At 53.0% G+C, this 23967-nt stretch overlaps 2 protein-coding genes across 6 annotated transcripts in view; both read left to right on the top strand.

The window, feature by feature from the left end:
- Positions 1-10563, top strand: part of MYH9 (myosin heavy chain 9) — an 83195-nt gene extending 72632 nt beyond the window's left edge. For all 3 annotated transcript variants that reach the window (XM_084750684.1, XM_084750685.1, XM_084750683.1), the window contains 15 exons: positions 311-455; positions 1754-1960; positions 2133-2237; positions 2403-2555; positions 2737-2985; positions 4084-4296; positions 4387-4599; positions 4862-5023; positions 5854-5982; positions 6819-6907; positions 6987-7110; positions 7418-7626; positions 8075-8183; positions 8267-8439; positions 9138-10563. In XM_084750684.1, the coding sequence (XP_084606810.1) occupies positions 311-455; positions 1754-1960; positions 2133-2237; positions 2403-2555; positions 2737-2985; positions 4084-4296; positions 4387-4599; positions 4862-5023; positions 5854-5982; positions 6819-6907; positions 6987-7110; positions 7418-7626; positions 8075-8183; positions 8267-8439; positions 9138-9255 (2398 nt within the window). In that variant the 3' untranslated portion in view covers positions 9256-10563. The remainder of the gene's footprint in view (positions 1-310; positions 456-1753; positions 1961-2132; positions 2238-2402; positions 2556-2736; positions 2986-4083; positions 4297-4386; positions 4600-4861; positions 5024-5853; positions 5983-6818; positions 6908-6986; positions 7111-7417; positions 7627-8074; positions 8184-8266; positions 8440-9137) is intronic.
- Positions 10564-14033: 3470 nt separating this feature from the next.
- LOC311579911 (apolipoprotein L2-like) lies at positions 14034-22793 on the top strand. Of its 3 annotated transcripts, none has more exons than XM_084750953.1 (4): positions 14034-14209; positions 17928-18058; positions 18596-18728; positions 21538-22793. In XM_084750953.1, exons 1-4 carry the CDS (start codon positions 14193-14195, stop codon positions 22412-22414), a joined length of 1158 nt encoding a protein of 385 aa, XP_084607079.1. In that variant the 5' UTR covers positions 14034-14192; the 3' UTR covers positions 22415-22793. The 3 variants fall into 3 exon arrangements, with proteins under 3 accessions (XP_084607079.1, XP_084607080.1, XP_084607081.1); XM_084750954.1 differs by having other exon boundaries at positions 17928-18055; XM_084750955.1 differs by having other exon boundaries at positions 17928-18055; positions 18599-18728.
- The last annotated feature ends 1174 nt before the right edge of the window (positions 22794-23967 follow it).

The raw sequence follows: 23967 nt of genomic DNA on the forward strand, positions 1-23967 counted from the left end.
CTGAAGCTGCGAGGCCTGTACACACATGCTGGGTGGCCTGACTTGGCATGAACCAGGGAGTGTGCATGCTCCACCGAGTAGAAGCCCCGTTGAAGAACCTAGTGAGACAGGGTGGACCCTAGTGCTGAAAAGGCACAAGTCTCTGCGTGTGCATGCTAGGCTGGGCCTGAGGATGGATAGACGGTTAAGGAGGGAGGTACTATATGAAGTGGTTCTGTCCCTTTCAGGCCTCTGCAGTCAGAGAGGAGCCAAGGGACAGCATCACCCCTAGGGCTGCTCAGCCTCCACTCTGAGTGTGTTTTCTGTCCAGGTCGAAACGTGAACAGGAAGTGAGCATCCTGAAGAAGACTCTCGAGGACGAGGCCAGGACCCATGATGCCCAGATCCAGGAGATGAGGCAGAAGCACTCGCAGGCCGTGGAGGAGCTGGCTGAGCAGCTGGAGCAGACTAAGCGGGTATGGGAGCTCTGGGAAAGGTGGCTTGTGTCTGGGGAGGGCACCAGTGGGCCTTTTGCATCTACCACTGCAGAGGAGAGCAGAGCGGTGCAGTGTCAGGCTGCCTTTGACCCGTAGACCCAGCTTTGTCAGAAGGCCTGGGCACATAAGTGTCTCTATGCCTCAGTTTCCCTGCCAGTAAAGGAGGATGGTGGCTGCTCTGTCTTGTGATGATCTAAGGTCGGATTAATCATACTACAAAGCGTCTGGATGATTGATGCTTCATCAATGAAATGTTTTTATCTGTAACACTCTACCTGACTAGAATGCTCAAGGGACATCATGAACTCTGAACCTACAGAGCCTCAGTGGTCTCTTCTGACTTGGAGGCCCTTTCTTACACAGCAAATACTCAGCTAGTGTCTTACTTGGAAACCCTGGTGTTGTCCATCCAGGCAGTTGGTAGCTGGTGGCTCCTTCCAGAGAACTGTTGCACCTCTTTGGCTTCCAGCTCCTGCCACTATTGGTCAGAGTTTCTTTCAGTGGCAGTCTAGAACATTCAGAAACATACCTCCTCCAGCACTGTGAGGTCCATTCTCCAGTGCTCTTACTCCATGGCTTTGTACTCTCTTAGGGCGCTGGTCCCCTGACCTGGTCAAGCCCGCTCTGTGCTGTGTGGACAGGCGCTGTTGTATCTGCATTATAAGCTGCACTCTCCTGGCTTTGTTGTGTTTTGGTTTTTGGGTTTTCTAGACAGGGCTTCTCTATGTAGCTTTGGCTGGTTTCCAATTCACAGCAATAGACCTGTCTCTGCCTCCCAAGTGCTGGGATTAAAGGCATACATCACTGTGCCCAGCTCCAGCTCCGTTTGCTTTTTGAGATAGGGTTTCACTATGTATGTAACCTTGGCTGGTCTAGAACTATGTAGTCCAGGCTGTCCTTGGGCTCACAGAGGTCCACCTGCCTCTGCCTCCTGGGTGCTTGGGTTGAAGGCACACGCCACCTCACCGGACACCTTCATCAGATTTCAAGTTTAGGAACTGGTTTTTCTTGTATTATGAATTTTGCTAAAATCCCTAGAGATCGCCCATGACACTTCATACACTAGAATATTCCATCCATTCGGAGAGGGAAAGCGTGGCAGTGCTCTGCCACCCACCCTTACGGATATGAGACTAGGTGCAGCCTAGGCTTTCCTTTCCAGGGCTCCTGAGTCAGAGGCAGCCATCTTTGCACCTAGCATCCCCGCCTCTTCAGCAGCTTTAGAAAGTCCAGGCACATCCCAGACCCTGGATGCTCATTCTTTGCCTCCTTCCCAGGTAAAAGCCACCCTTGAGAAGGCCAAACAGAGCCTGGAGAATGAGCGAGGAGAGCTGGCCAATGAGGTGAAGGCCTTGCTGCAGGGCAAGGGCGACTCAGAGCACAAGCGCAAGAAGGTGGAGGCCCAGCTGCAGGAGCTGCAGGTCAAGTTCAGCGAGGGAGAGCGTGTGCGCACCGAGCTGGCTGACAAGGTCACCAAGCTGCAGGTGAGGCTTCTGCCGGACCCTGGGCCTGGGCGTGGGCCCTCCTCACCTGCCGCCCCCTAAGTGTGCTTCCTCATACTGGCTCCTCAGCCAGGCCCCCTCGGTTCCGCTCAGGAGTGATCCAGCTTCGCCAGAACCATTCTGGGCACTCATTGCCTTTCTCCTTTGTACGCAGGTTGAACTGGACAGTGTGACCGGTCTCCTTAACCAGTCGGACAGCAAGTCCAGCAAGCTTACGAAGGACTTCTCTGCGCTCGAGTCCCAGCTTCAGGACACGCAGGTGAGGACGATGTCAGGAGCCAGAGGTCCCAAGAGCCTTGGCTGCCACACCTGTGCCTCTTGGTTGCAGACAGACCTGATGACACATCCTCTTCTCACCGGGCTGGTGGGGTGCTCAGGGGCCGAGGCCCTGCACCTCCTGAGCAGCCCCCTGTCTTCTGAGTAGGAGCTGCTGCAGGAGGAGAACCGGCAGAAGCTGAGCCTGAGCACCAAGCTCAAGCAGATGGAGGATGAGAAGAACTCCTTCCGAGAGCAGCTGGAGGAGGAGGAGGAGGCCAAGCGCAATCTGGAGAAGCAGATTGCCACCCTCCATGCCCAGGTACGGACGGTGCCCTCTCCCTTCTGGGAAGACGGAAGTGATGGGGGCCGATCCAAAACTGGTTAGACCCTGGTTTCCCCTTTGGAGCGCAGCAGGCTTGTCTCCTCAGTTGTCCTGGGGAAAGATGTGTCCAGACTGGGTGCCAGTGTGGGTGTTTGCTTAACTTCCCTGTCGTGCCCAGGTGACAGACATGAAGAAGAAGATGGAGGACGGGGTAGGGTGCCTGGAGACGGCAGAGGAGGCGAAGCGGAGGCTCCAGAAGGACCTGGAAGGCCTGAGCCAGCGGCATGAGGAGAAGGTGGCTGCCTACGACAAGCTGGAGAAGACCAAGACACGACTGCAGCAGGAGCTGGACGACCTGCTGGTGGACCTGGACCACCAGCGCCAGAGCGTCTCCAGCCTGGAAAAGAAGCAGAAGAAGTTTGACCAGGTGTGGCTTCCCTTCTGCCTCCTTACGTCTTCTCTATGAAGGAGTGGGGTGAACTCACCCAGGCCCCCCTCTGCATCGTGGTGAGGGGCCCAGGAAGTAACCAGGAAAGGGTTAGGGCAGGTTTAGACTATAGTCTGTCCTCGTTCCACCACAGAGATGCAGACACTGTGGCCAGATGGAGTGACCGAAGCATCAGGGTGAACACACGATAGACAAACTGTGCCTGCCATATTTGGAACCTTGTATATATTTTACCCTCAGTTATTTGGTCTGTGTGCATGCATGCATGTGCATGTGTAGAGGTCAGAGGACAGCTTGCATAAGTCCATCCTCTGTCACCAGGCTTGACAGTTACCTGCTGAGCCCTCTCATTGGCCCCATGTTTTTCTACATAAAGTTTCATTATACACTGCCGCACTACTCACTTACATGCTGCCACCTGCTCTCTGTGTGATAGTGGCAGAGGTGGATGGCTGTTACCACCTGCTCCCTGTGGTACAGTGGCATCTTTGGAGGAGGGCCACACATGGGATTTAAGCTTTTAAGCAACTAGGCTCACATCTTTTCAAGAATCAGCTCAACCTGTTCTTTGAAAATCAACACTGCCATGTTCAGGGTGGGTGGTGACAACCCCCACTCCCCAACCCCTGTGCCTCTGCTCTCTTCAAAGGGCCACCAGCTAACAAAAATGAGGGGCTGCAGGGATGAGTCAGATGTTAAGAACAGTTACTGCTCTTCTAGATGACCCTAGTTCAGTCCCTAGGACCCAAGCCAGACAGCTCACAACTGCCTGTAACTGTAGCTCTATGGAATCCAACACACTCTGCTGGCCTCTATTGGCGTGTGTGTGTGTGTGTGTGTGTGTGTGTGTGTGTGTACACATGCATGCGCATACAGACACACACAGATGAAAATAAATCTTTAAAAATCTAAGCAGTGAAGATCCAAGGACAGTGCTAGAGAAATCCTTGTCTTTTTTCTGCCCGGTACCCTGGGAGCCAGCTAGTCCCTGGGCAGCAGCCTGTTTTGTCATGGGTCTGGCCTGTAGGACCCCAGTGGTCTTCAGTCTCCTCCTCACACTAAGACCTCTTTCCCCAGCTCCTAGCCGAGGAGAAGACCATCTCTGCCAAGTACGCAGAGGAACGTGACAGAGCTGAGGCTGAGGCCCGTGAGAAGGAGACGAAGGCACTGTCGTTGGCCCGGGCGCTCGAGGAGGCCATGGAGCAGAAGGCAGAGCTGGAACGGCTCAACAAGCAGTTCCGCACGGAGATGGAGGACCTCATGAGCTCCAAGGACGACGTGGGCAAGAGTGTGAGTCTGAGCTCAGGAGAGCCAGGGTGTGTGTGGCCTGAGTTCAGGGCCCTTTGCTGTGAGCCTGTAACTAACTCGGCTCTCCGGTAGGTCCATGAGCTGGAGAAGTCCAAGCGGGCCTTGGAGCAGCAGGTAGAGGAGATGAAGACCCAGCTGGAGGAGCTGGAGGACGAGCTCCAGGCTACCGAGGATGCCAAGCTCCGCCTGGAGGTGAACCTGCAGGCCATGAAGGCCCAGTTTGAGCGGGACCTGCAGGGCCGGGACGAACAGAGCGAGGAGAAGAAGAAGCAGCTGGTCAGACAGGTGCGTGTGGCCTCCCCACCTCAGGAGCCACCAGAGACTGCCTTCTGCCTCCCTGCATGATATGTAGGCCTGGGAGGGACTCCTGGACCACCCTCCCACTGCCTCATTTCTCAGCTGTCTGTCTCAGGGCTCAGTGACTTTGTGCTTTGTCCCTGGTGGCCCCACGGATAACCCAGAACTGGCCTGAGCTCGGCCGTGCTCAGCGCTTGGCAGTGAGCTCTTAAGCATGAGCCCCACCTCCTGAGCCACTGGTGTTCCTCAGGTACGCGAGATGGAGGCAGAGCTGGAGGATGAAAGGAAACAGCGCTCCATGGCCATGGCAGCACGCAAGAAACTAGAGATGGATCTGAAGGATCTGGAGGCGCACATCGACACAGCCAATAAGAACCGGGAGGAGGCCATTAAACAGCTGCGGAAGCTGCAGGTGAGGCAGGCAGGGCTGGCAGAGGCTGTGAGTCAGGGCCTGTGTAACAAGAGGGGACTGAGCATGTTAAACAAGGAGAGGACAGCTGGAAAGGCACAGAGTCAGGGATGGTGCTCGCTTCTAGAAGAAACCGGGTGCCGACAGTGTTGGGTGTCAGACTGTCTAAGCTGATGGTTCTGAGAAGTGGCTCAGAGTGTGGGGATTGTCGCTCACTAGCGATTAAAGACTAATATTGGATAAAAAGAGCTCTGGGTGGCGGGCCTATCATGCCCAGTATGTCAGCAGTAAGATTCAGTGTTCTGTGGGCCAGGTTGTGAGGTGTAGAGCATCATCTTGTTGATGGCGTTCATAAGAGCCGCATGTAACAGGAGCCCACTCTGCCTCTGAGAGTGCCATTGTGAGATCTGTCTGCAGAAGAAAAGGGGCTGGTTATGGATGGTTACAGAGCCTTTTCAGGCTGGGAACAGAGGGGACCAGGTTTTCTGCCTTGTTGTCGCCTAACCTGCCAGGAAGCATACTTACCTGGTCACTGACCACGTCACGGCTGCCGCTGGATGGTGCTACTGGCATCCCCTTCAAGTCAGCTAGAAGTTTTAGAAAGAAAGGCACAGCTTATACTGTAGCCAGGGGTCTGTGCTGTCTGAGACACTTGTAAGTCCAGACAGGAAGACATAGTGGCAGAGCCACTTTGGTTAGTTTCTGCCCGTTTAGAGAAAGGATGGTTAAAATTGAGCTAGGCTTAGAGCAGGTCCCTTTTGGGGGCGAGATCGCTGAGGGATAGAGGGCCTGAGCACAAAGTAGGTGGAGACGCCAACCTGTCCCTCACACAGGCCCAGATGAAGGACTGCATGCGGGAGCTGGATGACACGCGCGCCTCCCGTGAGGAGATCCTGGCGCAGGCCAAGGAGAATGAGAAGAAGCTCAAGAGCATGGAGGCTGAGATGATGCAGCTGCAGGAGGTGGGTCAGCTGTCGGGGCTCGGGCCTCCCTGTCAGCAGGGTCAGCAGGGAGGACGAGGGAGTTAATAGACGGGTCCCTCTAGGGGCATGGTGCGGTGTGTATGTTCATGCTTGTACGCGTCTATAACTGGGGAGGCCAGTGAGATTCGGCCCTCTGGAACCTGGCACAGACATGTGACTGTCTCGTCCCCAGTCCATTTCATGAACTGACACAGTGTTGGTTATGTGTTCTATCGATTGTTCCCAGCAAGGAGGGGCCTTAGTGCCCCTGGGCTGCTGTTGGTTACACAGGAAGCACGCAGTGGGGTGGGGTGGGGTGGGGTGGGGTGGTGTGTCTAGGTCTGGTGGACTTCCCACAAAGGCCGTCACTGCTCAGTCGGACCCTCTGTTTTTCCCTTTTGCTGGGTCTGGAGTGGCTCCCTCCATTTCCAGCATCATGTGTGGTGCTGCTCTGCTGCCCTTGGTGGGCACAGAATCCCCGACTCCAGCCTGGACTCAGGCCTGCTTCGTTAGCCTTCTCAGTGTCTGGTGTGAGCGTGTGCAGAGGGACCATCACTGCAGGCCTGTTCGCACAGCCCTCCCTGTTAGGCCTGGGTGTTTCCTGTTTACAGCCCTGGCTCCTGGCTTGACTCCAAGTACTTAGGCACAGGGGTTTAGTAAACACATGGCTGAGTACGCCCCAGGGTGGAGCTGACCCTGTGAGCTAGAGTCCCTGGGAACAGGCTTTATGGAGGAGCAGAGGAATGTGCTCAGGGACCAGAGAGGATATGTGTGGGCTGCTGCCATTAGAGGCTGTGTTGGTCCCAGTGGGTCATGTTTTGGGGTCCTTGTGGCAGGAACTGGCAGCTGCAGAGCGGGCGAAGCGCCAGGCCCAACAGGAACGGGACGAGCTGGCCGACGAGATCGCCAACAGCAGTGGCAAAGGGTGAGCCAGAGGGAGGAAGCACGGGGTGCTGGAGGACCTCCCCAGCTGTACAAGCTCTCACTTCTCCGGGTCCTCCCAGGGCCCTAGCACTGGAGGAGAAGCGGCGACTGGAGGCCCGCATCGCCCAGCTGGAGGAGGAGCTGGAGGAGGAGCAGGGCAACACGGAGCTGATCAACGACCGGCTGAAGAAGGCCAACCTGCAGGTGAGCACCGAGACAGCAGCCGGCCTGCACACTGGGCCTGCACCTGCACCTGCACCTGCGCTCCCTGTGGTGCAGCAGTCCACGGCGGGCCGAAATATGAGTGCCCGCTGCTCTCTGATTGCTTCTGACCCTATGAAGGCCTGTGCCTTTACGATTAGGTTTCAGGAAGTTTCTGGGTCCTATTCATGGGCAGATCCCTTCCCGAGAGCGCTGGGCTGTTTGCTGGTCCTGGTGTATGAGAAGGCCCTGCATGCTCCTGCATCTGGGATCCAGCCTTGCTTGAGGTCACCGTACCCCCTTCCTGCAGATCGACCAAATCAACACCGACCTGAACCTGGAGCGCAGCCACGCGCAGAAGAACGAGAACATGCGGCAGCAGCTAGAGCGCCAGAACAAAGAGCTCAAGGCCAAGCTGCAGGAAATGGAGAGCGCTGTCAAGTCCAAATACAAGGCCTCCATCGCTGCCTTGGAGGCCAAGATTGCACAGCTGGAGGAACAGCTGGACAACGAGACCAAGTAGGTGCCCGCCTGGCTGAGGGCGCGATGGGTCAGGAGCCAGCTCCATCTTCCAGGCCCAACAAGCCATCTTCATTTGCTCTGGGAAATATGTGGAGCTTGAGTGGAGACCCATAGCTCCCACCCAGAACCGGGGGCTCTGCGGGCTGTTTCTAGTGAGAGATTCTGTCTAGTTGTCTGCGTTCAGCAGAAGTGATGCTTGGAGGTCATGGGATCTTTCTGGGTCCCAAGCCTCAGTTTCTCCATAGACAGGCTTCTTCAGTGGTCTCATGGGTCAGCCCAGGTCCCATCCTGAGACCACAGCTACTGGGTGTCCAGAAAAGACTTAGCATCTCAGTCCCCAGGCCTCTGTGTGACCCCAGGAAGTTGAGGTTCCAGTTGCCATCTTGGTGGCTGTGCTATCAGGTGGAGAGTGTCCCCCTTCAGCCACCATTTCTGTCCTGCCCAGGGAGCGCCAGGCAGCCTCCAAGCAGGTCCGCCGGACCGAGAAGAGGCTGAAGGACGTGCTGCTGCAAGTGGAGGACGAGCGGAGGAACGCAGAGCAGTTCAAGGACCAGGTCTGTACGCGGGCAGAGCCTCGCTTCTGGGTGGGCTGCACAGTCAGAGCCTCTCACCAGCGCCCCTGGCCACCTGTCTGCAGGCCGACAAGGCGTCCACCCGCCTGAAGCAGCTTAAGCGGCAGCTCGAGGAGGCTGAAGAGGAGGCCCAGCGGGCCAACGCCTCACGCCGGAAGCTGCAGCGGGAGCTGGAGGATGCCACAGAGACAGCTGATGCCATGAACCGAGAGGTCAGCTCCCTGAAGAACAAATTAAGGTGAGCCAGCCTACCGTCCCCTCACCTTATTATTCTTCTCAGGCTAGTTCTGAGTGCATGTCAAAAAGTCCTTTCCTTCTAGAGCCAGTGTGCAAGGTGGTGTGTGCAAGTGTGTGAAGTGACAGAAGCCTAGGGGCACCCTCACGTGCCCTTTCAGGGTCTCCTTGCCTCGGGCTTAGCCAGGCTCTTGAGTGAACTGCAGCTTCTTGGCAGTTCATGCCCAGCCTTTTTTAATAGTCCGTGTTGCAGCTCCACGCCTGATGGGGCGGCTCCATGCCGGGCCTTTTGAATTGGCTGCTAGAGGCCTCCTGGCCTGAGTGCGCTCCCGGGAGATGTCCAGGAGAGAGTGCTGGGGTCGCTATGCAGCATGAAGGAAAGCTAGGCGGGGTCCACCTATTTCCTTTAGTTTTGTTGTGCTGGGACAGAACTTGGGGTCCCACGTGTTAGGCTGGGGAGCCACTCGGAATTCACCCCACCTGTGCGAGAGGCTTGAGCACAGGCACGTGGTGCAGAAGGCAGCGCCACCTGTCTCCACTCACCTGCCCTCTGCTGGTGTTCTGTAGTAAAGACACCTGGCAGGTAGAGGCTAGTCCTGGCTCTCATGGCTCTCTTCCCCTGGCAGGGGTCATCCCTGGCCTCCTTCCCTCTAAAGACCCCTCCTTAGCTGGCCCCCACTGACCCTCTGCCTCTGCCCACAGGCGCGGGGACCTGCCGTTTGTCATGACCCGCCGGATTGTCCGGAAAGGCACTGGCGACTGCTCAGATGAGGAGGTTGACGGCAAAGCGGACGGGGCCGAGGCCAAGGCAGCTGAATAGAAGAAGCTTTTGCTGCTGCTCAAGACTGGATGGACAGATGGTTCCACCTCCCCTCCCCAGCCCTCCACACCCTTGCCTCGAGACTGCTCTGACCATGACCCCCTCCTCCCAGGCCTCACTGAGGGCATTGGTTTCCTCTGCTGTAGCCCTTTCGGTCCTCCGTCCCCTTCGAGAATCTGATACCAAAGAGTCCAGGCTGGCTCACCCGGAAGACCTGCAAGGTCATGCCCCACGTGCTGAAAGCCCAGGTGGTGGGCAAGGACGGGTGGCCATGGGAGTGAGCACAGGAGTTTTCTATGAATCTATTTTTTCTTCAGATAAAGATTTTGATAGCTCAGGCCCTCTAGAAGTGTTGTTTCCTTCCCCCAACCTTTGCTGCCAGCTCCTCCCCACTCCTTTCTCTGCTGTTGGCAATCACACATGGTGACCTCATGCCTGCCCTATGGCCCCCTTCCCCAGGCCCTTCCTGGTCCAGAAGGAGCAGTATACGGCTTACATGCCTCTGCTGGGTATAGAACATGGGGCACTCTGGGAATTCCCCCCACTCCCTTCTGGGTATCACTGGTGCCTCTGCTCCTTCTGTAAAATGTCTCAGTGCAGTGCCCCTCCCCTGTCGACGGCAGATTGTCCTGGCACTGGGGCAAACCAGACAGGGCATCAGGGCCACTCTGGAAAGGCCCACAGCCTCCTCCCGTGGCCTCTCCCAGCACTCTAGGGGACCAAATATATTTAATGGTTAAGGGACTTGCAGGCCTGGTAGCCAGAATATCCAAGGGCTGGGCCCCACTGTGCGCTCTTGTGCCTCTCCTAGGACTGGGGCCAAGGGTGGCCGAGCTGCGCCGCCCACGCCCAGCTTCAGATCTGCCTTCTACGTGGATGTTTTTGAGAGGGGGACAAAAAAAGGTTTTCTTTTTTCCCCCTTCTTGTAGTTAAGTGCTGCAGTTCTGGGTGTCTCCACTGCCGCTGCCACAGAACCATGTTTAGAAGAGTAGCCTGTCCTACAGCGGTCTACACTGGTTGCTTAGTTTCCTGCACCTCACTGGTTTGTAAATGCTGCATTTAGACTCCCTTATGGCAAGAAGCCTTTTTTTTTTAAAGGAAAAAGAAATCAGTCAAATCATGAAGCTACATATGCCAGAAAAGCTCTGAATTCAGGTCCCAGTTGCTGTCACAAAGGAGTGAGTGGGACTCACACCCCTTTTTTTATATAATAAAAGTGCCTTAGCATGTGTCGCAGCTGTCACCACTACAGTAAGCTGGTTTACAGATGTTTCCACTGAGCGTCACAATAAAGACTACCATGTCCTACCCTCTGGTGTCTGGGTGTCTGTCCACAGCAGAAGGTCTGGAGGGGCTGGGCCAGCCCTCACAAGCTTCTCACAAGCCCACATATGGTTCCACTGCGAGACCTTAGGGGCTCACAGCCCTAGAAATCAAGAGCCTCCACTTTCCAGGCAGGCTAAGCGGCCAGGCAGCCATGGTTCAGGCATGCTTCCCTTTGCACATGCGGAGGTCACCTTTCTCCTCTAGGCGGAAGGAGCTTATGGAGTGAGGCGCTGCAGACTCTGGAGGCAGAAAGTGGGCAGAAGTCTCCAGGGAGGGGCGATGTGTGCTCAGGGGCGTGGCGCCCTATGCTACAGGAAAGGAAGCTGTAAGAGAAGGAAAGGACCCAGAACGCGTCAGACCAACAGTGCTCTGGGGAAGCTGAAGGCCTGGGGGCACTCCTTCAGACTAGTCCGTTCTGATGGCCGCGGCAGCAGCAGCCTGGATCCTGCTAGGTTTACATGCACTTTGTTTTTTGTTTTTGTTTTTTGAGACAGGGTTTCTCTGTGTAGCCTTGGCTGTCCTGGACTCGCTTTGTAGACCAAGCTGGCCTCGAACTCAGAGATCTGCCTGCCTCTGCCTCCTGAGTGCTGGGATTAAAGGTGTGTGCCACCACTGCCTGGCTAGTGCTTTTTATGCTCATCTTCGCTGTTTTCACCAGTCCCCTGCTCATCCTTTTCGAGTGGAGTGTTGATTTTGCTTGTCAAGTTTTGTGAAGGAAGTTTTGGGGATAAGCACTGGCCTGACTGAGCCAAAAGCTCTGTGGAGCCCCAGCCTGGCTGCATGGGATCTAATTTTTTTTTTTTTTTGTCTTTATTTTTATTGTATGAGTGCTTTGCCTGCATGTATATTTGTTTGCCATGAATGTACCTAGTCCCTATGGAGGTCAGAAGAGGGCATCAGATCCCCTAGAGCTGGAGTTAAGGGTAGCTGTGAGCCACCACGTGGGTGCTGAGAATCGAATCTCCATCTTGTGCAAGAACAGCTAATGCTCTTAACCTCTTGAGCCATTGCTCCAGGCCTCTGAGAGTGTACATTCTTACAGCCACAGCAGACCTGCTACCTCAGAGGATCTGCACCCAGGATGCCACCAGCCCTCCAGAGGACTCAGGTGCATGCCAGGCTCTGGACAATAGAGATGAGAACCCTTGCTCTAACCCCATGGGTGCTTCCATTCCCTTCCTGAGTCCTACTTTCCAGACCAGCCCGCGCTGCTGCTTCCCTAGGGTAACTGGAGCAGTACCACATGCTAGGTCGCCTACAACAGAGAGCAGGCTACCCTCAAGTTCAAAGCTGAGGGGAATCTGGTGGGTCCGTGTATTCCACGACTTGTAGCAGCATCACACCAGTATCTGTTTTGCCTTCATGAGGCTTCCTTCCCCACCCCACCCCCCACCCGTCTTTAATTTTTTTTTTTTTAAGATTAAAAGAAGTTTATGTGTGTGTATGAATGCTTTGTCTGCATGTGTGCTTGTGCTTCGCTTGCGTGTCTGGTGCCATGGTGGTCAGAAGAGGTCATTAGATTGTTCCCAGAACTGGAGTCACATACGGTGGTGAGCCGCCATGGGGGTGCTAGGAATTGAATGGCAGTCCTCTGCAAGACAAGTACTCTAAGCCACTGAGCCAGCTCTCCAGCCCCTGAAAATGTGTCTGTCTGTGTGTGTGTGTGTGTGTGTGTGTGTGTCTGTCTGTCTGTCTGTCTGTCTGTCTCTCTCTCTCTCTCTCTCTCTCTCTCTCTCTCTCTCTCTCTCTCTCTCTCTCGTAGCAAGTGCCCTTACTGAGCCATCTTGCCAGCCCCTCTGTGTATCTCTTTAAAACAATCAAAAGATTTATTTATTTATTTATTTATTATGTATACAGTGCTCAGTCTTCATGTACACCTGAAGGCCCGAAGAGGTGGATGTTGGGAATTGAACTCAGGACCTCTGGAAAAACAGCCAGTGCTCTTAACTTCTGAGCCCTCTCTCCAGCCCCTGTGTATCTCTTAAAAGGACACTTGACTTTGGGTTTAAGGCCCACCTATAAAAGTAAACCTAGATTCTTAATTTACAAGCTCCGTTAGCATCCCACAGTAGTGTCAATTTGGGTTTTTTAGACACAGAGAGAGAGGGAGAGGAGGGAAGAATGTGCTTTTGTTTTAATCCCAGGTGTGGGATATGGGGCTTCGGACTGTCTGCAACAGCTGACTATGATTTTTCTTGTGCTCTGGCAGAGACATGGTTTTGCCGGTTGCAGATAGTTTCAGTGTTTGTGTGACGCTTGGAACTCAGGGAACTTTCCAGAGGGTCTATAAATGCTAGGGCCCCAATAGGTGAGGTTGGTGGTTGTTTAGGGGCTTGGTGGCATTAGTGGTGCTCAAAGAAGAAACTAAAGGAAAGAAATTAGATTCAGGGCTTCTCTCTCTGTCCCCCTCTCTCCCCTATCTAGTGATAGGGGGTGAAACCAGAGGGATAAAGGGAGGGAAAAAGAAGAACCCACGAACTAACAAAGCCCAGCTATGTCCCACTGCACCTTCCATTCTGGGTATAGCAGCCCGGTGCTAGGAATTTCAAGGCCGTGCTGTGGCATGACAGTGACATCGTCCAGCCCTCCGTGGTGACACCCTGAGCACATGCTGCAGAGCCACCTAGTGGGGCGGCTCCCCAGCTCTCTTCCCCTCTCCTATTTGGGAGTCTGCTGAGCTCAAAGTTGGATTCTCTGGTTAAAGCTCACCAACAATGTCCTTAGCACTCACAGAGTCTTGAGGTGAACCTCAACCCCTTGGGTCAATTGTGTGTCCAGTTTGAAATCAATCCCAAAGCTGCTGTGTTCACTCAGCAAATGTGTTTGATATTCCTGACCATTATGTGTACATCAAACTGAGGGCAGTGTTATCTGCATTGCCTCACAAAAGTTTGGTTATCATGACATGATTTAGATCCTGGCATCTTTATACTTAGTTTTAAACCTTGAAGCTGACACATTTGGGGATGTGGTAGCCCATCTGAGTCAAGACAGGACTGTTCTCTGCACGAGGTTGGTGGCCAGGCTGCAGTGGCTGGGAGCAGTGGCTTCCCTTTCCACTCCCAGGCTGTCATCCAGGGCTGTCAGTGTGGATGAAATGGTTTTACCTTTCCTGTGTTTTGCAGTCCTGGCAGGTTTGTCTGGGGTGACAGCCTAGGTACTTCAGAAGTGCCGTGTCACATGCCCAGTTGGAAGATCCCTGCCCCCCTCCTGCATCCTCTAGAGAAAGTGAGCCGAGTATAGAGGTGGCTGCCTGTTCTGGGCCATCCAGTGTAGCTCCAGACAAGCTTTCAGCTTATCTGAGCCTAAAGTGTCCTAGCCAAAGTGTGCTGGGATAGGGGTGACCATGGTGGCCTGATGCTGTGGCTGCTGATCCCTCCACCTTCCACTAGGTGGTGCTGTACCCTGCCTGACTTGCTCCGCAGTTTCAGGGTTGTTTCCTTTGCAGTTAGGATCCCCACGGCTGTAACTGCCATAGATTTGGGCTGAGATACTGATCCTTGTGCAGGGGGCAGACATCCTGGGAGCCTTGCTTTGGTTGTCACCAGTCAAGCCGAGCTGCTGTCAGCAGATCTTCAGATATCCGGGAGTTTCTGAGGTTCAAGACATCTATGCCCTACCCTGCCAAGTGAGTCTGCAGTGAGGTCCAGACTGCTTCACCTAAGATCCCGTGAGAGACTATGCTCTGCTCTATGCTCTGACCAGAAGGTCCCCGCCACTGCATGCCCACTGCTCATACAGGCATTTACCTGGCTCTGAATCTTGAGGTCATTTTGTTCAGCTGTTAATATGAATGTCAATCCTGGTAAAGGGGGAAGGCTTGGTGAAAGGGAAGCTATAGAGAAAAAAAAATTTACCCCAAAATAACCATAAGCAAAAAGAGTAGGGAGTCATAAGTGTCACGTGTCAGAATGGTTGTCTACCTCAGTTTGAAGCTTGTCTCTGACCCTACTTGTCTGACAGGAACCAAGTCCAGCTTGTGAGGTCCAAAGGGCCCAGAGGGCTCTCATGCAAGCCTCCTTTTGAGCATCTGTTCTGTTTCAGGTCCTGTGGGGGAAACTGAGGGTCCAGGAGTAGGGTGATTTGCCAAGGGTTCTAGACTAGTCAGTTGGATCACAGGCTTGGGCCTCCCCTGACTCCTGGCTGGCATCAGTACGTAGGGGACAGAGGCAGAAAGCGGAAGCTGTCCTGCGTGTCTGGATAGGCAAGGAGACAAGGTGTGGGGACTGGGAGGGGCACCCTGCCAAGCGTTATCCACAGAGCCACTCCAGCTCTGCCACCTAAGATCGCTGGGTAGACTATGGGTGTGGGGAGAGACTGAACGTGAGGCGGCACAGCCTAGCTCAAAGCTGTTTGTTTGTTTGTTTTTGGAGACAGCATCTCCCTAGGAATCCCAGACTAGTCTGGAACTTACCATGTAGCCTAGTCCGGCTCTAAATGAGTCATCTTTTCATCTCAGCTTCCCAAGTGCTTGGATTCTAGGTTTGTGCCGCCAGTGTGGCTTTTAAGGCAACACTTAATGTGTCAGAGCAAATGGGCCGGTGTTGGTCTCCGTTCTGCCCACAGAGAACCTGTGCTTCCAGCTGAGGGGCAGATGACCTGTGCTGTGGACCCCCAGAGGCCACTGCCCACCTGTGGGATGGGTTTGGAGTCTCTGTAGTGGGAGCAGGAGATGGCAGGCATTGAGAGCCAGGAGCCTCGGGGACAGTGGGAAGGTGAGGGAGCAGGAAGAACAGACGTGTCTCACTGAGGGCTGGGAAACTTACCACGGGGTGAGCCATGCAAAGACATGGGGGTGTCATGGTCACTGAGGCAGGATGGCCTTGAAGGTGTAGGGTGGAAATGGACTGGGTGGGAGGAAGGGAGGGGCTGCAACAGGCTTGAGGACCGCAGTGCTGACTAAAAGGGCTTCAACTTGACCCCGAGAGGTCATCAAGGACTCCTTAGTAGGAGCAACCTGTCTTCACTCCTTCCTTCTCTGCCAAAGATGATGCCCTGAAGTCGCAGGACAGGTGTGGCTTTGCTAGACTCTGCTCAGAACCCAGCCGGGGAGAAGAGGGCCCCTATCAGGGCAGCACAGCTGGCCGGGAGCAGGGCAGGGCCAGCTCCGTCTCCACTTCTCCCTGGAGAACAGCCTTCCTATGAACTGAGTCCCAGCCCCTTTGAAGAGGTTCCCCCGTGCCCACATCGGCACCCAGCTGCAGGTCAGTGCAAGGGTTTGCCGAGGGGCCAAAGAGCGGAGAACGGGAACATTCCTTGCAGCCTCTCTGCCTCAGGGGAAGTGAGTGGTCACAGACAAACAAGCCTAACAAAGAATGGAGAAGATTTTATCTGGTTATGAGGAAAGAAAATATTAATGCACCTTCTGAGAACATACTGAGAGACTCTTGCTGGGGAAGGGGTGGCGCCCGCCTTTAATCCCAGCACTCGGGAGGGAGGCAGAGGCAGGCGGATCTCTGTGAGTTCAAGGCCACTGGCCAGGGTTACAAACCCAGTCTTGAAAAACAGAGAGAGAGAGAGAGAGAGAGAGAGAGAGAGAGAGAGAGAGAGAGAGAGAAGGAGAGGAGAGGAGAGGAGAGAGAGAAGGGGGAGAGAGCTGGGGACTATTTTTGTTGCTTCTTGGAGAAACTGGGGTTCTCTGGTGTGTGGCAGGTAGATGCCTTGACCGAGCTCCACAGCGCTGGGCGGGGGGGGGGGTGGGCAGCTAGGCAAGTTAAATTAAGCCTGTAATGGGGTACTGGACCTAACATGCCTCAGTGTACCAAGCGTGCATGAAGATCAAGCAGAGCAGGATCAAATCTGAGGTGAAGACAGAAAAGGGACAGACGCACTGTGAAGGCAGGTGCTACCTCATCTCACCTGCGACTCCTGGGACATCTGCCAGGCCTCAGTGTGCCCGGAAAATGCCATAAGAAACAATTAGTACTGAGCCATCGGCCGTGCCATCCCAGTGGCATAGACCTGCTTTTAACTTTTAGCTTTCTGTCTAAGGAGTAAGTCAGTTTCTTTTTGTTTTTTAAGGTGTTTTTGTTTTTGTTTTGTTTTGTTAGTTATTTTGGTTTGGTTTGGTTTTTAGAAATAGGGTCTAAAAATAAATAAATAAATAAAGAAAGAAAGAAAGAAAGAAAGAAAGAAAGAAAGAGAAAGAAACAGGGTCTCATTGTGTAGGCCTGGCTGGCCTGGAACTTGCTAGGTAGACCAGGCTGGCTTTACATCTACAGAGATCCACTTGCTCTGCCTCTTGAGTGCTGGTATTAAAGGCGTGAGCCACCACACCAACCTAGACTTATTTTTCAAATATGCATGTATGCATGCACGTATTACACATGTGATTACACATGTATGTGTGCATGTGTGTGTGTGTGTGTGTGTGTGTGTGTGTGTGTGTGTAAACCAAAGGACAGCATATGGGAGTCAGATCCTTTTTTTCACTCTGAGGGACTGGGATTGAACTCTGGTCGTCAGCCTTAGCTGCAAGCTCCCTTATCTACTGTATCATTTTGCCAGACCTCTAGACAGATCTTGGGGGAAATAATGTGAAATGTAGGTGAAGTTCTATGCAAGGAGAATGTTCTTTGCACTGTACTATTTACAGAAAGCATTGGCTGGGACAGGAGGGTCAATGGTTAGGGATGGCAGATGGGCAGCCCAGAGCAAGTACAGAAACAGAGACAGGATGTGGCAGGATTCTAGGTCCTGGTCAGATGCAGGATCCTGCAGAAGCAAGGAGTGGGAGGGCTTTGGATGGGCCCTGGGTGCTGGGGAATTTGTACCCTGAAGGGCACAGGCATTGCTGTGGATGGGAAGTGGTCGCAGATCACTGCACTTGGGCAGGAGGACATCCTGCTGGCTGTTTAAGGGACCCAGGCTCAGTCAGCAGAGGGTGGGACATGGCTCGGAATGGTTTGGGTTCACGCGCTGGCTCTAACTGGTATGCCGACTGGGGATGTTACCTAGCCTTGTGGTCTTCGCTCTACATTAAGATGGGATCACCACGCTCCTCATCTTATGGCATGTGTGTGATGCCATAATGAAGTGTGGCTAAGGAGCCCAGTGTGTCCCAGACAGTAAATGTCCATTCCTACCCTCAGTTAGCTGCCAGAACACCCACCCTCTCCTCCTCTTGCTTACTGTATAAAAATTCAATTATTTCCCATAGGTGCATCATTGGCTGATCCTAATGGGACAGGAGGCCTTTGCCTTGGCTGGAGCTGGGGACTTGGGGTGGACACTTAGAGCCAGATGTCCAGCTGGGTTCTGCAGAGCCCAGGGAAGAGAGACACTTTTGGCAGACACTGTGGAGGGAGCTGTGGCTCACAGTCCTTAACTGTTTGTGTTCTCCGCAGTTCTCCCCTCCTCCAGGGCACAGTTCTCTTCCCCTTGCAGCTTGGACCACAGACCCTGCATCTGACACCAGGGACCACAGACCCTGCATCTGACACAATGGACCCATCGGAGTGCGAGGACTCAGCAGGTAGTTACATTCCTCCGCCTTCTTCTTGCTTGTGGCCTCGACCTCCATACTGAGCGCAGAGAAGCTGAGGACAGGGTCCCTTAAACACCATATTTGACCACGTCCCCTGGATGGGGAGGCCTGGTGGCACTCAGAGGAAGGATAGCAGGCTACCAAGAAGAGACTTGATATCCTATGAACATATACAGGGGGAGGAGGTCCCCGTCAGTCACAGTCATAGGGGAGGGGAGTAAGGGGAAAATGGGAGGGAGGGAAGAATGGGAGGATGCAAGGGATGGGATAACAATTTAGATGTAATATGAATAAATTAATAAAATATATTTAAAATAAAAAGAGAAGGTGAGACCCAAGGGGGACTGCAGGTACACCCCCAACACCAGCTCCCTGGGGGGCCACTCCTGGCCCTGTCCTAGGGGGTATAGCCAGGTCACCTCCTCCCTATCCTGCCTGGGGAGGAGGGCAGCCTGGGAAGCTGACTCTGCTCAGTGTGACTCCAGCTCTTCCACTAGGTCCTCTAACCTCATTCTCCTTTCCAACTAGCAGCGGCGAGCAGGAGCTTCATCGAGGAAGCCACCGAGTTCCTGCAGCACGCATCGGGGAGGGAGGACCTGAGGCTGCTGCTGGCTGAAGATAGAGCATGGGAGGCCTTCGTGGCTGAGGCCCAGCTGTCCAGGTCACCTGCAGCTAGGCACTTCCTCCCTTCCTCTGGCTTCTCTTCCCCTGCCCGTGGGTGGTGCAGCATCATTCTTTCCCACTCAGTGCCCTTGTTCACACACCGATGCTCTCCAAAGCATCTCCATGGAGACGCCCAGAACGGGGTTTTGTTTTAGGCACTCCTAGAGAAATTGAGAGCCACCAAAGGCGACACACACTGTCCTTAAGGCTGACTTAGGGTTTCTCACTGTCCTGGAGGTCAGCGCCTTTAGTCTCCAGCTCCCTGGAGGTCAGAAATGGCTCTAGAGCCCCATCACACACCACATGATATAGACTGAGTATCCTACAGGAAATGCCTGGCAAAAGAGTGATTTGGATCCTGGATTTTCCTGATTTTAAAATACTTGCAACTATAATACATTGTGGGCATGGGCTTCAAGTCTCAACATGAAATACACACTGTAACTTTCCTTGTGTTTTTTGTTTTTGCTTTTTGTTTGTTTTTTGAGACAGGGTTTCTCTGTGTAGCCTTGGCTATCCTGGATTCCCTTTGTGGGCCAGGCTGGGCTCCAACTCACAGAGAGTCACCTGCCTCTGCCTCCCTGAGTGCTGGGATTAAAGGTGTGCATCACCGTAACTGGAGTGATTATTATTACTTTTTTTTTATACCTTGCATACACCTTAATTTTCTATACTCTTTCAAATTCTTTTTTTTTTTTTAAAGATTCATTTATTATGTATAGAGTTCTGTCTGCATGTATGCCTGCAGGCCAGAAGAGGGCAGCAAATCTTACAGATGGTCATGAGTCAACAAGTGGTTGCCCTGGCTGTCCTGGAACTTACTTTGTAGACCAGGCTGGCCTCAAAGTCACTGAGATCTGCCTGCCTCTGCCTCCCTGAGTGCTGGGATTATAGGTGTGTGCCACTGCACCTGGCTCTCAATGCTCTTTTTAATGTCCTTGTGTTTGAGTGTGACTTGTCCCCTGAGGTCAACTGTGGAGCTTTCTACTGTGGCACCACTACCTTGCTCAAAAGACCTCATCTTTTGGAGCCCCCCACACTTAGGGTATTCGCTCAGGGCTACTCAGCTCAAATGAGCTTCCAGCCAAAGTCTGCTGCCACAGTTGGACAGTCCTGGCTGGTAGGACATGACCAGGCCTACTGACCTTATCTCAGCAGCTGAGGGCGAAAGGAAGGCACTTCATGACACACTAGCAAACATTCCATGAATTAAGTGTGACTTATGGTCCACTCCTGCTGATGTGCTGATGGCCACAGTGATGTCCTTGATAAGGGGATATCTTTATCAAACGCCAACCACTCAGAGTTTGTTTTTGACAAGGTCTGCTGTATTCTACATCGGCCTTGAACTCAAGCATAACCAAAGATGATCTTGAACTTCTGATCCTCCTGCCTCTACCTCCTAAGTGCTGGAATTATTGGTGTGTACCGCCCACCAAGCCTGACTTTATGCAGTGCTAGACCCCGGGGCCTCATGCAGGCTAGGCACGCACCCTGCCTTCTGTGCTAATCCCTGCCCCTAAAGAACATCTTTTAAATGTTTTTTTTCTATCTGAGACAGGGTTTCTCTGTGTATCTTTGACTGTCCTAGACTTGCTTTGTAGACCAGGCTGGTCTCGAACTCACAGCTATCCACCTGCCTCTGCTTCCTGAGTGCTGGGATTAAAGGCTTGCGCCACCACACTCAGCCTGTTTTTAAATGTTTGTAAACAGGCTTACTACTTCCATTGTCATTGCCTGCATTCGTATGTGTGTACCTGGTACCCACAGAGGCCAGAAGAGAACATTAGAGCTTCTAGAACTAGAGTTACAGGCAGTTGTGAGCTCCCATGTGGGTGCTGGGACTCGAACCTGGGTCCTCTGGAGGAGCAGCCAGTGCTCTTAGCTGCTGAGTGAGTGCTCTTCCTAGCTGCAAGAACAAGAACACCTTAAACAAACAAACAAACAAGGCTATCATCATCATCATCATCATCATCATCATCATCATCATCATCATCATCGACAAGGCTTTTCTACTTAGCTCTGGCTGTCCTGGAACTCACTATGTAGATCAGGCTAGCCTTAAACTCACAGAGTTTAGGACAGCCACCTGCTTCTGCCTCCCAAGTGCTGGGATTAAAGGATGGGCCACTGTGTCTGGCAATTTATTTACTTTTGTGCATTTGAACATGCACATGCACAGACCCTGGGAGGCCACAAGAGGGCGCCATATAACCAGGAGCTGTAACTATAGGTGATTGTGAGCCTCTCAATGTGAGATGAATCAAATTCCAGTTTTGTACATGTGCACCAAGCCCTCTTTATGGATCCTGTTCTTCAGCTCCCAGAAAAGCATATTTTTAAAAAAGCTTTTTTTTTTTTACTATAACATATATAGTGCTCTGTAGAAGAGGGCATCATATCATATTATAGATGGTTGTGAACCACCATGTGGTTGCTGGGAATTGAACTCAGGACCTCTGGAAGATCAGTTAGCCCTCTTAACCTCTGAGCCATCTCTCCATCCCCTGAAAAGCATCGTAGTGCCACTTTTATTCATTATCCACTACTGACTAAGGACCATTTACAATTACTAAATGTTCACCATCAAAAGAAAGAGTCTGTATTTCTGCAAAATCCCTCCTGAGTCACAGTAAGCACGCTGTCATCCAGGCAGGCCATATATTACAGAGCCTATAACAAACTTGTTTTGTTTAAATAGCACTGGGGATGGAACCTAGGGCCCCATGTGTATTAGACAAGCACTCCACCACTCACTTAAATCCCTAACTAAACTCTCTCTCTTAATCACTTGGTCCCTATTACAGAGCTGATGCAGACACATTGCGTGATGCCCTCAATGCGCTCACAGCAAACATGCCTGTGGAAGACCAGGACAGGCTCCAGCGTGACCTGCAGGACATGGAGAGGTTTGTGGACGTGTTTCCTCAGGTGAAAGTGGAACTGGAGGGGCACATCAGGAAGCTCCGTGCCCTTGCGGACAAAGTGGACAAGGTGCACAGGGACTGCACCATCTCCAAGGTGGTGGCCGGCTCCACCAGTGCTGTGTCCGGAGTCCTGACCCTCCTTGGCCTCACTCTGGTACCCATGACAGCTGGGCTCAGTTTGGTGCTCTTGGCAACAGGAATGGGTCTGGGAGCAGCGGCAGCTGTGACTAGTGTCTCCACCGGCATCGTGGACTACACAAGTGAGTCATCAGCCAAAACGGAAGCCAGCCACTTGGTGTCAAGCAGCATGGTCAAAGTGAAGATGGTTGCAAAGGCCATGGGTCATTCAGGAACCCAAGTCTATTCATTATCTGAGAACTGCTGCCGAGTCCTGCGATGCATTGAGCAGAGCATCAGTGCCATCAAGCTCAGCAAAGGCAGCCCTGCCATAGCAGCCAGTGCCCAACGCCTCATGACCGCGGGGAGCATCTCTGCCCAAAGCAGTAAGCAGTTGAAGAAAGCCTTAAGGGGCACTGACTTGTCAATGAGCAGAAGAGCCTGGGTCATGGGCATAGCCACCGCGGGTGTGTCCCTCATCGGGGATGCGATTGGCCTTGTGAAAGAATCCAAGCATTTGCACAAGAGGGCAAAGGCAAAGTCGGCCGAGGAGTTGAGGCAGCAGGCTCAGGAGCTGGAGGAGAAATTGCAGGCGCTCACCCAGATCTATGATGGTTTGCAGTCAGGCTCAACTCAATAACAAGTCCGGGGAGGCATTCTGGTTAGAGACAGAGGCACTTTGTGAGAGGGAGTCAAGTCCATGGAGTTCAGCACTTAGGAATTTCTTCTTTTTAAAAACATTGTTTTTATTTCCCTCTCTATGTGTGTGTATCTGAGCATGTGGGTGTAGGTGTGTTCACAGGACACAAGGGGGCGTCAGATCTCCCGGAGCTGGAGTTACAGGAGGTTGTGAGCTGCCTCATTAGGGGCAGCCAGGACTCTCACCTGCTGAGTCACCTTTCCAGCCAGGGCTTGGCCTTTCTGTGGCTGAGCACGGTAAGATCAGTGCAGGTCGCTAAGGGGAGCAAAGAGAAGGCAATGAGAGCCTGAAGCAAGGGACCAGAGGGGACTAGAGAGCGTGGGGGATGGGAGAAGACAGTTGGTGTTGGTGTAAAGAATACTTTTGAGGCTTGGATAAAGAGGGCTGTGCAGGTGCAAGCAGTGAGAAGGCAGGGAAACTGACAAGCAGGGAATGGGAGGAAGCCAGAGAGACAGGGTTCTGGATGTGGAGAAGCCACAGTGTCCTCTTAGGATGACGGTGGCGGTGGAGGTGACAACAGAGTGGGCACAACAGTTTTCCAGTGAAATTCCGGTGACACTCCATAGGCAGTGCTGGAATAGTACTGGTTGTCTTAGGGCCGCGGAGTGACACAGATTGGAGTGACAGGTCAAAAAACGTTGTATCCTGTAGAGGGCAGCCAGCTTGTGGTCAAGAGACACACCTTATTCAGAGACACAGTTTCCTCATCAGTCGGAGTTTGGGGTGGGGTGGGGCTGATGGACCAGATCACTTCTCTGCTCATCTTTCTCTTCTATCTTGTGTTTTATAGCCTTTAGTTCAATGAGTCTTAACCAATTATTCTAGGAAAATGGGGCACCCTAGCCTGAAGGTCCCCAAATCACAGGTGGAGAGCACAGCCTTGTGGGAGACACAGAGGTTCCTGTGCTCGCAGATACGCACCAGGGGAACCAGGGATTGCTAGCAGCAGGGTTGCTCTTCCATAGGAAGGGAAGCGTAACCTGTTATCTGCCCAGAAGGTTGGGAGCGGACACAGCTAATAGTGTGGTAGCCTTTTGTGCTATCTTTGTGTCCAGGACCACACCAGATCCTCGTGCCACCCCTCCCCCCCCACACCCCAAGACCCTTATTGTGAACTTGTCCATCTATAGAACCCCCGTCTTTATGAAAGATGTCACGTGTGCAGAATGGGTTTGATGTAGTTATGTCTTAAGCTTTGTTGTACACATGAGATGGAGGTATTATCTGCAATAAAGCATTTACCCACTTGTGCTCTGCTTAAATATGCCTAACTGACTTGGGGTGCAGACTCCTAAAGTTTGAACCAACACTGGCTACTTAGACGCATTGAGCCAAATTACCTTTTTTGCTTCTTGAGGATTATTACTCTACCGGTCATGGTGGCCGCAGAGGTCCCCACACAGCCTGTCCTACAAGGTAGCACTCTGTCCCCAAGCTGGCTTTTCCCAGCTTATCCATGCTGAATTACCCTCTGGCCATTTCAGGAATGTCCT

This window comes from Acomys minous (genome assembly GCF_964271855.1).
Source record: "Acomys minous genome assembly, chromosome: 12".
NCBI classification, from domain to species: domain Eukaryota; kingdom Metazoa; phylum Chordata; class Mammalia; order Rodentia; family Muridae; genus Acomys; species Acomys minous.

Coding starts and splice junctions, on each gene's coding strand:
- LOC311579911 (XM_084750953.1), top strand. Junction 18,059..18,595: donor GTGCGAGGACTCAGCAGGTA/GTTACATTCCTC, acceptor CTTTCCAACTAG/CAGCGGCGAGCAGGAGCTTC. Junction 18,729..21,537: donor GCTGAGGCCCAGCTGTCCAG/GTCACCTGCAGC, acceptor TCCCTATTACAG/AGCTGATGCAGACACATTGC.